Here is a 13,776-nt window from a genome sequence, read left to right as displayed (position 1 = left end):
CCTACTTCACTGTGTTTTCTCCCAGAGTATCTGCTACTCCCAGACTGGTCACAAGGGTTTATCAACCTTTGTCATTGTCAGAGAATGTTTAGTCTTTCTGTCCCTTAAAAAAAACCAAACTCCTTTTGTTGTGGGCAATTTGATTCATCCTTTTTTTCTCCATTCTCCACCTCCAAATATCCGATGGTCTCTGTATTTGTGACCCAGGCTTTTGGTTTATTTCAAAACTGATTTTATTGCTTAGAGGGCATGACTTGAGGATATAATTTGATCTTTCTCCTCTCCTCCCCCTTCTGTATTAGCAAGCATATAATAAACAATTTAATTCTTGCTTTATTTTAGAGATTAAGCTGCAGTAGCTCAGAAGCTGTTCAGTTATTCCTCTGCTGAAGTAAACTTCAGTCAGAGGAGGAGGTTGGATGTCTGGGGGTGGTTTCCCCATCAACCTTCTGTTTTTGCTGGTACTTGAGTCAAAGCCACAATTGTCTCCCTTCTTTCCTCTCAGCTCCCCCTCCTCCTCCCTTGTAGTTTTAGCTACTGTTGCATCTTTGGGCTGGATCCACAGTTTTACTCCTTTTCACCTATGCTAGAAAATAAGCTTTGTTCCCTGTGCACCCTACTCAGTTTGGGATCAGGTGATGCATGTAGCTCACAGAGGGAAGTAAATTGATTATTTATATTGCCTTATTTTATTAAACAGCTATGCTGCGCTGCCTTTCATCCCTTTATGCTTTCTCTAGCGCATGTTTTGTAACCCTTTTTCCTTTTGGCACAGAGTTAATTTTTTTGTCCTCAATCCTTTCTGTATAATAATGATCGTATTTAGAGGCCAAGTACTTCAACTTTTCTAGACCTTTTCAGTAGCCAGCATGCTAACAAGCATTTGTAACATCTGAGTGATGTTGCTTTTCAGCTTTTCCACGAAGGAAAACAAACAGAATTCAAAAGAGAAACTTCTCTAGGATGACAGGCTTGGCAGCTAACTGGAATGAAGTAACTTTACTCCGCTGGGAAGAGGAGGCCAAAAGGAAAAACTGGAGCAATTAAGCAGTAGTGCAAACATTAGAGTGGGTTGCATTTGGTGAAGTGGAAAAGAGTAAATATAAATAAATAAAAAGATTTTATGTTAACAGTTTATCCACAAGCACTGGATAATACATTTCAGGAAATACGGAATACTTTGTACATATAATAAACTGCAAGGAGGGACAAGGAAAAAAAAAAGCCATTTGTTATTTTGAAACATTTACCTAAAGTTCAAGTTGAAACTGATAGAAGCACAGTTACATTTGTGAATGTAACTTTAAAGTGTAATTTGCTCTGTGAACCAGTATGTGTTTGGAGATGTTGCCTTCTTTGGTGCAGAAAGGTTTTAATTTTTTTATGATAAGATTTTGGGATTTCCATTCTGTGGTAGACTAAAACATGTTTCTGTTCAGTACTGTAAACAAATTAATTGTAACTGCAGTTTCAAGTTTCATTGTAGAAAATCTATTGCTACTTTGGCAGAGGAAAATAAAAAATTTTTGTCAACCAAGTAAGCAGACAGTGAGTCAGCTTCTAAGTGACTTATTTGTAGGAAAGATTATCTTTTAAAGTTGTCTGGTGCACTAGAATCTCAGTTGGAATTGGGAGTCTATTATTAAGTGCTGTTAGAGCATGTTACCAATTTAAAGATATTAATATAAAATCCCCAAATATCACTCTTCCTTTCAGAGTAAAAAGCAAAGCTGTTATAACACCCTAGGAAAAATATGCTGCTGTTCTTAAGTTATTCCAAGTCAGCCTGTGACAGTGATACCATGGTCTCAGTTTCTCACTGGCCTACAGCTGGTCTGTGTAAAACAGAGCAGCACGTTAAGTTTGCTGTTCATCATAGTTTTGTGGGTTGCACAAACATGGCTTCATGCACCATGCTTAACAACCAGTGCTTACAATCATAGTGCAAATTAGTGTAGTTTTGGTTTTGCTCTTTTCCTGGTTTAATTTTTTTACAGTAGCTGTTATACTATGGTCAATAATATGAGTGTTCCATAGAAAAAAAAGAAAAGTAGACTTGAATTTTGTAGCGGTTTTTAAAAAGAAAATCTGACAAACAGCATTCACCAGATACATGGAGAACCAATTTTGACTGGATTTTTTAAAAAATTGCAGAGGCCAGAAACAGATTATTTTGATTGTGACTGTGTTTCAGAACATCTTGTACTTTGAGAAGCTCTCAGAAAGTGGTAAAACCAGTGAGATTACAAACACCCACAGTAGCTTAAATATGCATGAAGGTACAAAAGGCAGCTAACTAGTTATATTTGGTCCATAAAAAAGAGAAATCTGGCTTTCTTTCAGAGGTGAGTTTTTTCTTAATGTAAAACTTTGGGGCTATTGATGTTATTTACATTTCATACTAACAGTGGGATGAGATAGAATGAAGCATTCTCAGTCAATGTGTTTTGCATTTGAGATGACATGAAGGGCCCTTCTTTGGAGGAGATAACACACACCATTTTCACAACCTGAAGCAAAATCCTTTTTGTAACCAATTTTTTCATCCAGAAAGCATGAGCAGCTGGGTGGGGGCGTGAAGAATGAGAGGAGTTTGGAACAGAATGTCTTGAGTGTGTAAATGGTCATATTTGTGAGCAAGAAACAGCAATCTCTTTCTGGGAAGGGTAGAATACAGACTCTATACTAAGCTTGTTGCAACATTTGAAACAAGAGAAATAATGCAAAAGTGAAAAAAAAAATCCTTAGTAAAATACTACCTCATTTTAAATTTGAATAAAATTTGGAGTACAGGTGAGGGCAACAGATGGTGGACATTTCCAGGATTCATAGCCATGTGTTGCTAGTGACTTTTCAACAGTGGGAGTTTTGTTACAACATGAAAAAATTCCTTGTTGCTTTTACCACTGCTAGGTGTTCTTGATGAACCATAACAAATAATTTCTGCATGAAATGGAATGAGCACATAGATTTGTGTGCATGTTCAATTTGTACGACTAAGACTCAAATGAGGTTCTGATAGAGTAACATATTGGTGTTTTGTCTTACTTAGCATTGTCTACGGTTTGTTTGTTTTTATTCTGCCATCTCCTCAGCCAATATGTAACTCATTTGACAGCTTTGATCACTGCTAATTAAATTAATGTTAGGTTTTTCTTTTGTTGATGTTGCAAACTTAATCCCTCTCATTGCATGCTTAACTGATGTCTTCTGCAGACTTGCTATGTTTATAAGAGAAACTGTGCAATAAAGTAATAAAGATTATTGTAAAAAAAAAGCTGCTGGTGATTGAAAAATATATCATGAATCTTTCAGGGATTGTAAAGGTTACCTTGATGACTATATATTAGGGGAAGCAATTGTAAACTTTCTAAATCAGTGTATGTGTTTGAGAGTGGTAAGAGTAAGAAGCTTTTTTCAGTCTTTAGTCAGACTGAAAGCAGATTTGAGGAGGTGGTATAAAAGTGTTATACATAACTGTTAAAATAATACAAATGGATCACAAATCTTGATTAGATTTTACTAATGAATACTGATGTAAATGGTTAATAAATAGGTATGTGATAGAAGTATCTGAATCTTAGTTTAGCATGTGGAAGAAATATGAAAGCAGCCATCCCAGAATAAAAATTACTTCTTGCCTGGAAATATTGTAGCTGTTCCAGCTTCACAAGTATTAAAGTATGAGTAGTAAGCAGGTAGGATAGAAAAGTTCAAATTAATGTGGATAAAACTTTAAAAAAATTAATAAGTACAAACCCATAGATTTTAAGAAGCCCCATTATTATATAGGGCATTTGTACTGACTATAGCTAATAGCTTACGTACCCTTATAAGAGGTTGCTGGAATACAAGCTAAGCATACATCTGTAATTTAGCCTATTTTAACTGACTTCAGCCATTTCTATCTCTTGTCATTCTTGTATCTCCATCACCAGATAGAATTCTTAGCTCTTACTTTGTAACATCACTATTGAATATATTGCTTTATTCTTTATTTTTGTTTTAGTTTGCTAATTTTATCAGCTGTTCCCTCCTCTTTGAAATAGCAGCTACTAGAGAATAGCTGGCTTGTGTGTGTGGTCTTGTGACAAAAATGTGAGCATAAATTTAACAGTTGTTTCTCTGTGTGTCTTTCAATCTTCAGATTTCCTGTTTAAGTTCTTGGTCATAGGAAATGCTGGAACTGGAAAATCCTGCTTACTACACCAATTTATTGAAAAGAAATGTAAGTATATGTGAGCACAGTAAAAGTTCTCCATTGCTTTGAACCACAGATGAAGGTGCTGGCTACATAAGTATAGAAGTTCCTATGATTCTCTTGCTTGTATAAATGAGGATTTCGACTGAGAATTATGTTCAGAACTAGGCTGTAAATCTTAACTGCGCCCTGTTTCTCTCTAATGAAAAGCCTGATATTGTGCAGTATTCTTTTTTACTCTCAACTAAATAGAAGAGGATGTTAATGAAAATACACAATTAATTTTTTGTGAGCATTATCCTTGCAGCTATGGGCTTGGATCTTTTTAAAAAAATACTGAGCAGATGAAAGAAAGCCTGTTAGAAGTTAAGTTTCCCAACATCTAGACTTTCTAAATACATAGACACTCCAAGTTCTTTGTTAAGGACTATGTTCTATGATAAATACTGGTAGAGACTCCATTCTGTGTTATTTAGAAATTAATAGATTATAGAAAAAATAATGTCCTGTTGTGTAGTGCATTTAGCATCATGATTAAACAAAATATAAGACATTTAGAAACCTTTGTAAACCTAAGGCAAATGTTAGCTTTCTCAACTGAATGATAATTCACCTTATATATTGAGGAACAGCTCTCAGATAATGTGACATCACCAAGGGAGCATTACATGATTCTGTGATTTAACTTGAACCATCACCTATGGTCTGTTGTATATTGTTGAGAATCTGTAATAGCAGCACTGTACATATAGCAAATATCTTTACTTAGTGTGTTGAAGAAGAAGTAGCTCTTGCTTATTTATGGGCAGGACTGTCTTTTTGTGTTCTGCTTTTTCGTTCATTTTAACTTTCAATGGCATCAAAATGTTAGAAAACACAGGTGAAAACCAAAAATTGTCTTGTCATTTATTGATGGGAACTGAAGAAGATTTTATTAAGGCAGGCCTTTCTAGTAGTAATTTTGAATTGAATAGGATGTTAAAAAATCGTAAGAATGTTTATTTCTGAATTGTGGCAGTAGTGACACTTATTAGTGACACTGAATTTGATGGTTGAGGAAGTAGCTTGTGATTTGAACACTGAAGAGTTTTGATTATATGTAAATTGGATTAGGTTGAAAGTATTCACTCTTCTTCAAGTAAGTCTGGTTTTCTTTTTTTCTTAGTCAAGGATGACTCAAATCATACTATAGGAGTGGAGTTTGGTTCAAAGATCGTAAATGTTGGTGGTAAATATGTAAAATTGCAGATATGGGATACAGCAGGACAAGAGAGATTCAGGTACCCTTTTCAATTGTTTTATTAAATATTTGTTATTAAATTATTGCTGTGAGTGTTGGGTATTTTCTCCCTGCTCATGAGTCCACATAGTTTCTTGTTCAGTGGAATTTTGTCTGCTTTCATACTATTAACTAGGCCAGATTTTCCAACTTGGACATAGCAACATAGATCCATTACTTTCAGTAAATCAACACCGACTTGCAGGATCTGAGGTTCTGCCTTTTTTTTCCATTGGATATTTTCTGGGATAATTGAGGTATGTGAGTAGAATACATTTCAAAAAGTTTCTTTGCCAGCCAGACTTAGAATACTTTTTTAACTGCCTGTGCTTAACTCCATGTTTAGAAGACCTTCTGTTGGTTGGAATAAGTAAATGCCAGTAAATTGTAGACTGATAATCTGCATAAGAATGAACAATTTAATAATATATTTTTTTATTAGAGGAGGGAGGGAAAATCAGTTGTTACATTTGGCTAAATACACTTCTACAAAGACTGAGATCTCCATTTCTTCAAGAAAAAGCAGTGTATTTGTATCAGAACCACTAATGTACTTTTAATGCTGTTTTTTAACTGTGTCATACATCTGAGGTGTAGATCAAACTCAATAAAGATCTAATGTATTCCTGAGTCTATTAACCATCAAAAGGACATCACAGTTTTGTATATTGAGGAGGATTCTTTGGTTTTATTGTGGAGATCAGTGGTTTATAAAGATGGCTATAGTGATAGAAGTCTGAGTCATGGGCAGGAATCCAGATAAATGTCCCGTATTAGACAAGTTATTTGAATACATCCGTGACTAGGCAAAGCTAGGCAGTGCTATGTAGTCTCATTAATAGAGATCTCTCCAGTGTGTTGGCCAGGTATCCTGGGATTCTGAGGAGCTTGAAGGCTCTGTACTTTCAGATGCTTAGGCTACTTCTGCTCTTTCAAGTTCAGAGTGTTCACAGACTTGCAGATCCTTTCTTTTCTGTGGTATTTTATAATCTAATTCTTTTTAAAGCTGATCAGCCTCTGTGTACTTAGCAGTCTATTTTCTTCTTCCTCTGCCATTTGAAGGATGCTTTGTTTTGCTTTCCTTGCTTCTTCCTCTTCAACTTAAAGTCTTAAATTATTCAATGACAGCTACTTTGCTAATTCTCTCCTCACAACTGAGAGTTCAAATATAAGTTAATGATGCTATTTTCATGCCATAGGTATCACCATCAGCTCCCAGTTCTCTGCTGGGCCATATAGTATGATAATGTGTAGCTTCAGCAGCACACTGGTCATAATGGACTTTGAGAATCCCTATACAGCTATATTTAGTGAAAAAGCTTTGTTAGAAATCTAATTGTGAGTAGTCTGCACTTGCATAACTGATAATGTTGTCTGAAATACCCTTTATTTAAAATATATAAATGAGAATTTTGGTTTGTAATCAAGATTGCATTTTATTAACTCAGATTTGAAACAATGGAGTTACTACATAGATGTACATGTGTAATTGTATTTCAGGTCTGTAACGAGAAGTTACTATAGAGGTGCTGCAGGTGCTCTGCTTGTCTATGATATAACCAGGTAAGAAAGCTAGCAACTCTTTTGCTTATCAACTATCAGATACAATTAACACACATTGATCCCCCCTCTAACAGAGAATGGACAATAAGAAAATTGTAAAAAGTATTGCTTTTTTAGTCTGTATTTAAGTTTTGGAACTTGCTTACATGAGTTACTATGGATATCATAAATGTGAACAGTCTCAAAGGGAGGACTGGCCCACCAGTAGGTCTTCTAATCATGGTGGACTGTGTACAACCACTCACTCAGGAAGCCTTGCAACAGAAGCTAAGAGCAGACTTCAGGCACTTTTCCGTAACAGGTCATCCTCTGGAGAATGTAGTTCTACCTTAACTATGTTATTTCCCGTTCCTTAACTATAGTTCAAAATTCTGTTTCTCTCTCCATCTTATTTTTCAATATTATAGGTAGCCAGTAGAATAGCTTACCATGCCACTTTTTCCTTTTTTTTCCCTGGCCACCATTGACTGATACTTGTCACAGACGTTTTGTGTTGCTCAATGATGATTTGCTAGATCTGTTGCTTTTTGTCCTGTGAGTGGAGTGCTCACTGGGCAATTTGTGAAATCTGTGTTGTGTGCTTAAGGTCAGTTGGACTCGTGCATCAGTCCTGCTGCTTGAAGGCTTTATCTTTGACCACCACTATCACGACTAACGGGGGTGTGCAGCGTAACTGCCTGCACTATTACTGCTCTTGACACAAACGAGAAACTTTAGGCACACAATTCTCCACAAGTGTAGTAAATTCTTACAGTCCCACCTGAAACTTAAGTACCAGTTGAATTCCATCTTAAACTGTAACTCATTCTGTCATCCCAAAATTTCATTTGTAAAAGGCTGAAACTAGATTAGCCCTTAAAATTTTACCTTTACACATTAACAGGGGATTTTATTATTGTGCATATTTATTTATTTATTTATTGTAGTTGATTTTATCTTGCTTTTTAAGAACTTTCACGTTTTTAAATAGTTTCATGAAGGAACTTGATACTCTTCCCAGTTCATAGCTGGTACATTGAGATGTGACCCTGCTCTGGCAGGGGGGTTGGACTAGATGATCTTTCGAGGTCCCTTCCAACCCCTATGATTCTATGATTCTATGTGTAGGTGACTTGCCTGACTAGCAGCAATTTGTGGTTTGCCACAGATGCAGATTTGCTTTCTGAGATTTAGTTCAGTGATCTGTTCACTGGAAATGATAATAAAGGATGTCATTTTCTACGTAGCCGGGAAACCTACAACGCACTTACTAATTGGTTGACAGATGCAAGAATGTTAGCAAGTCAAAATATTGTGATAATACTATGTGGAAACAAAAAGGATCTTGATGCAGATCGTGAAGTTACTTTTTTAGAAGCATCCCGGTTTGCACAAGAAAATGGTAAGTAGTACAAAATCTTCTTTAGTTATTCACAAATGCTTAATACTTAAAATTATTTTTTGTGCAGCTGGGGAGTATTTTGTCCACTGTACCTTGTCAGATATCTACAGAAAAGGGAGTTCTGCCAGAACATGAGGTATAGAGAGAGGAGAGGGCCTGCAGTGAGAAGTCTGTGTACTATATAAGTCAAACTACTAGCGATTCTTCCAGTTCCAGCTGCTACTTAAGTAATACCTTCTTCGTAGAGATGTATTCCATAGGGAATGTAATACAATTTAGGGTACTACCTTGCTGTCAAAGGGCTGAGGGGGAAATGAAGAGCACAATTTCCTAGTTTTCAGCATCTTACAGATTCTATAAATTATAGAATATAGTCTGTAGGGTTGGATGGGATGTGCTGCAGTTGGAAGCAATGAGTTTTACTCAGGGGGAATTGAATTCAGTGCAAGGCATGGATTCAGAGAACTGTTGCCTGGTCTGTGGTATTCAGAATTTCCAGTCTGAGGACACATTTCTGTGGTGGTTAAATCCAGTGTCAGTTTTAGTATCTGTGCTGCAGTTGTACCATCAGTAAAATCTAATTTTGCTTTTATAAATCAATTAGACATAGTATTTTCTACCGACTGTGGCTGCAGGCCATCCTTTTACTTATAACTGACTATATAAAGTTACTTGATTTCATGTGCAAATTTGCATACACAGCCCAGATTATTATCTTTGTATTCCAACGTTGTCGTTTTAATGTATAAATTTCAGAGGAAGTTTTTTGTAGTTTTGCTGTCAAAAGCTAATTTACCTGGACCATACTATTTAACAATAGTTCTCCTTAAGAAAATGTTTATTGTTTCTAGCTTTCATGCTTTGAATTACTAGATCATATATTCCAGACCTGCTTTTGAGATTGTTTTTCTGGTGTCTAATGCAGAGCTAATGTTCTTGGAAACAAGTGCACTAACAGGGGAAAATGTTGAAGAGGCCTTTGTACAGTGTGCAAGAAAAATACTCAATAAAATTGAATCAGGTAAATGGAGATTTGTATTATTTTAATGTGTGTTTCTTTTTTCCTGATAGATGAAAGTACCTGTGAAAATACTGCCATTCCAAGTCCTCTGATAGAATCAACCCAAAGAACCAAAATTTCACTGTGATAAAAGAACCCATTTGTTCTGTAGCTGCTTCCCACGTGTTTTAATAGGGATGGGCGTCTAAGTCAGATCTGTATATCTAAAAGAGGAGTGGTGTGATTTATGGATGTTTTTACACAGCTCTGAGTGTAGGCTGTGCATTCTGTTGGGTTGCTGTGTCCCCAGAAACATCAAGCCTAACATCAGACAATTTTAGCAATGCCAAATAAAAACCTAGTATCAGAGCAGCCATAACTTTTATTCTGCTTCTCATATATAGCAGGAAATACAGTAAAGAGAATTTGAACAATAATAGCAAAAATTTCAGGGGTGTTTCCTAGCAACTGTGTTAGAAGTGACCTTCCTGCCTCTTGGTTGAAACCATTTTTACTTTTGCAGATCTAGAAATATACCATAAGCTGCTCAGCACATGTGGGCAGGTTTCTATTTGAGACAGGCTTCTAAGTGTTAGGTGTCATTACAGCTAATTTGCATTCCAGTTTTTCTCTCTTATCTCCTAGTTGTTTGATATCTTCAAAGTTTCAAGTTATTTGCCATATTGAAAAATCTGTCTCAGACTCTAATTACATATTTTGAATGCCAAACACAATTTTTTATACTAAAAGAATATGGTGTTTTTGTAGGAATTTCCTGATTGCTGTATCAAATCAATGCCAAACAGCAGCTTTTATTTTAAACAAGCAAGCAATCAGTGATCTGAATTATTCAGAGGGATTCTTTGTTCTGGGTTTGTTTGGTTGGGGTTTTTTAGACTAAATATATCTAATCTTGGCCAGTCCATTATACAACCATAAGAACATTTCTGAAGGCACAGGGTATGGAGCAGGCAGAAATGGATACCAGAAGTAGGGAGGATTGAGGTAATTTCCTCTGGGGACTGTGCTTTATGGAATCCTACTATCAGATTGATCCATTTTTGTTTGGCTTGGTATCTCTTTGTGTATTAGTCTCTGAAAGCAGGTGTTTCTTAACTGTGTTTGCACAAAACATTTTTGACATTTCCTTTGTTGGAAGTAGTGCAGATATGTTTCTTGTTGCAGCTTAACTCAGACAAACTGCTTTGTTGTTATGATTAAGGGCACACAGTTTAAATTATAGGACAAAATTATGCAGGTTTGGAATTGCCTAGAAGTAAACAGAATTGCAATAGATCTCTCCGTATCTAGAGGATAAGGTAATTTATTTATTTTTAATCTAATATTATCAGTTAAATTGTAATGTATTATTTGCAAGTGATCCATCTTGTTCTGACCATTTTGTTTCTTATCAGGAGAACTGGACCCAGAAAGAATGGGCTCAGGTATTCAGTATGGAGATGCTGCCTTGAGACAGCTGAGATCACCACGTAGAGCACAAGCACAAAGTGCTCAAGAATGTGGGTGTTAAAGAAACAAAATGCACATTCCCAGATACTCACTTTAGATACAGAAGGTAAGGTTACAAAAAAATCTCAGGGTGTTGGGTAAATTACTATATTTCATAAATGTGCTGTATCAAGTGCTTGGCTTTTTCACAGTTAGCTTGTGGAGCAGCATAGAATATAGTGAAATAATGTGCAGTAAAATTGATTTATTTGATTTTTTTATATTGGTTTTTCTTCTACAATCTGCCCACTAAAGCAAGACTAGTGCTCTTACTGAGTATTTACGGATCTTTGCTTAGTCTGAGTAATGCTGTGGAAAACACTGAAAAATTCTATATTCCTGGCATACTTTTTTGCCCCAATAGTTACCTAGTGCACTGCAGAGAAGGTCACTCATTTATGTTGTATTGTGGTGCACTGTCTTGTGAAAAGCTATTATATAGTCTTTTCTGAAAATATGAAATTTAAAGATTGAGAGTTGAAAATTAAAGATAATACTGGATTCAGACTTGCTTTTTTTCCCCACCTAAAAGTAGCTAAAGTGGTCCTGATTCCTGCCTGCTATAAGCAGAAATGTCAACAGGAGAATTGCAGTGTTTGCTGCTTAAGCAGTGTTGCCATCTGAAGTAGCTCTTCCAGGGCTGCTGCAGCCTATGGGGTGGCTGTGCAGCTTTCTAAAATCTTCCAAAGACATTCTTCAGAGGAAGTGAGAAACAGATTTTTCCCTTTAGCAGTGGTAAGGGAAGAGACCTGAAAGTCACACAACCTGCTCCCAAGAACAGCTTGGTGGTTAGTCAGTCTTATAAAAAGTTGTCCCTAAGACATCTCTCTATATTCATGGATTTTACTTAACTCCTTGCAGTATGTAAGTGGCTGTTAGAACAGTCCTTTCTCTCTCACTCAGGGTAATTAAGGAATTGCTATGTAATTATTCTGATATAATTAATCTTTATTTCTCTATTACAAGGACAGTGATATCAAACGAGTACTGCAAGCCTAATTACGGCATCATTTTTCCTGAGTTCATTTTTCATCACTTTGAGCAGTGCTTACCAGCAGACGCTTTACAGAACATTAAATAAGGCAGCATATCATTCTCTGTTCTCGTAATTCTTTCTGTATTCTGGCATCTTAGCACCAAGTTAAGAGCACAGAATTCTAAATAATGGATAGGAATTCTTGAACTGATTTTCTCCCTTATTTTCCTCCTATAAAGTATACTTCAACTAAGAGACTGCTGGAAGAGGGCATTAATTAGTCCATCTGCAGTGCAGCTCTGCAAGAGTGAAGAGTTATTGATCTTATTTCAGGAGCTGAGTTTTCAGATTGATGGGATGAAGATAATTGATGGAGTTCTTGTGTATTTTACAGCTGTCCTTGCAAATGATGTTTGAAGAAACAGACAAAGCTTGAAGGCTATACGGTTTTTTAAAACATCTTTCGACTACCTACCAACAGAGCAGACCACTGCTGACAGAGAGGTGTGGTGTGGGGCAGGAATGTTTATGTGACACGAGTGTCTGCCAAGTGAACTTGATCATTAGGTGGACAGTATTAAGACTCACACCTGTATGTAAACTTTTTCCATTACCTATTTTTGTTCTTTCACCTCTAGTTTAAAGCATTGCTATATACTGTAAATACTGTAACAGTAAATTTACAAAGCATGGTATACTTATGTATGCTGATAGAATGTTGCACTATGAGCAGTTTAATATTTTATTTTTTTATCATATAAACAAACTTAACTGAGGTAGGCTTTGTCATGTTTGTTTGTTGCACGATAGTTCATATTTATGACCTGAATTACAAAACCACTGGCACTGTCAGTGAGGGGTTATTGTTTTATTTTTTCCTAATTAGTTTGCCACATTCTAACAAGCTGTTGACATGACTGTTTCTTAGCATATGGTTAGGACCCATACCTGTGTTTACTAATAAGTTGGAAAAGTAGTTTTACTGATGTTTGCTCAACTTATTTTGTCACGGTTCTGAAATAACTTCTGAAGCTCTTTTAAGTCTCTCAATTGGCTGTTGACTTGACGTAGATTTCTTGGTCCTGATGTTTTGTGTAGCACTGGCATCATGGAAGTGGAATGTATCTGTGAACAGAACTGTGCATCTCTGTGTGTTGTAATTCTAGTGCAGGGGCTTATGGAGAGTTATCCTAGTAGGGGTTCTAACATCTTATTACAGAGCAATCAGCCATGGAAATAGGATCTCTGTTGAAGCATATCTGGTGAGGTACACACTGAACCCAAATGTGTTCTTCAGAAGTATCCTCCATGTATGGAATTCAAAATACAAGTGTTTAAGAAGAAAAAATACTAAAGTAGTTATGTACTTATGTACAGGAACTTAAATTTTAAAATTAGATTTTAAAACTGGGAACTTAGTCTGTCTTGCTGGAGCTCTACCTTTGAACTTCATGTGAATCCACTATAGGCTTCCCATATTGCCCCCAGGAGACCCCATGAAGGAAAAACACCAAGCATACTACTTAGGTGTTTTTTTTCTTCCTGTGAGACTCATCAAGGTGAATTTCAGCCTTGGTATTGATACTACTTTTATTATGTTAAGACACCCATTTCAGACTTTATTTTCTGCCCTCTTTTTATTGTGGGGAAGAGGCACAGAGCAGGAGATTAGGAAGCCTGTCCTCATTCCTCAGCTGGAGACAAAAGAAGAGTCTTGCAGAGGGTTCACGAGGGAAGACCAAACCACAAGTATTGCATATGATTTTTTACAGTGCCATGACAACTGATCAGCTAAACTCAACCAACTAAGAGGGGCAATTAGACTTGTTCTGGTGGAAATAACTAGTTACTTGAAATATAACTAGAA

The 13,776-nt window shown here is 36.2% G+C and overlaps 1 protein-coding gene across 1 annotated transcript; it reads left to right on the top strand.

The window, feature by feature from the left end:
- The first annotated feature begins 2,549 nt into the window (after window positions 1-2,549).
- On the top strand, window positions 2,550-12,706 carry RAB4A (RAB4A, member RAS oncogene family). Its single transcript, XM_010004537.1, has 8 exons — window positions 2,550-2,666; window positions 4,148-4,228; window positions 5,367-5,481; window positions 6,981-7,043; window positions 8,270-8,424; window positions 9,350-9,445; window positions 10,840-11,000; window positions 12,304-12,706. The coding sequence occupies exons 1-7, from the start codon at window positions 2,621-2,623 to the stop codon at window positions 10,953-10,955; spliced, it is 672 nt and encodes a 223-aa protein (XP_010002839.1). The 5' UTR covers window positions 2,550-2,620; the 3' UTR covers window positions 10,956-11,000; window positions 12,304-12,706.
- The last annotated feature ends 1,070 nt before the right edge of the window (window positions 12,707-13,776 follow it).

The sequence above is a fragment of the Chaetura pelagica genome, unplaced genomic scaffold (genome assembly GCF_000747805.2).
Source record: "Chaetura pelagica isolate M959 unplaced genomic scaffold, ChaPel_1.0 scaffold9, whole genome shotgun sequence".
NCBI lineage: Eukaryota > Metazoa > Chordata > Aves > Apodiformes > Apodidae > Chaetura > Chaetura pelagica.
The sequence above is the reverse complement of the archived record's forward strand: the minus strand, read 5'-3'. Positions and strand labels throughout refer to the sequence as shown.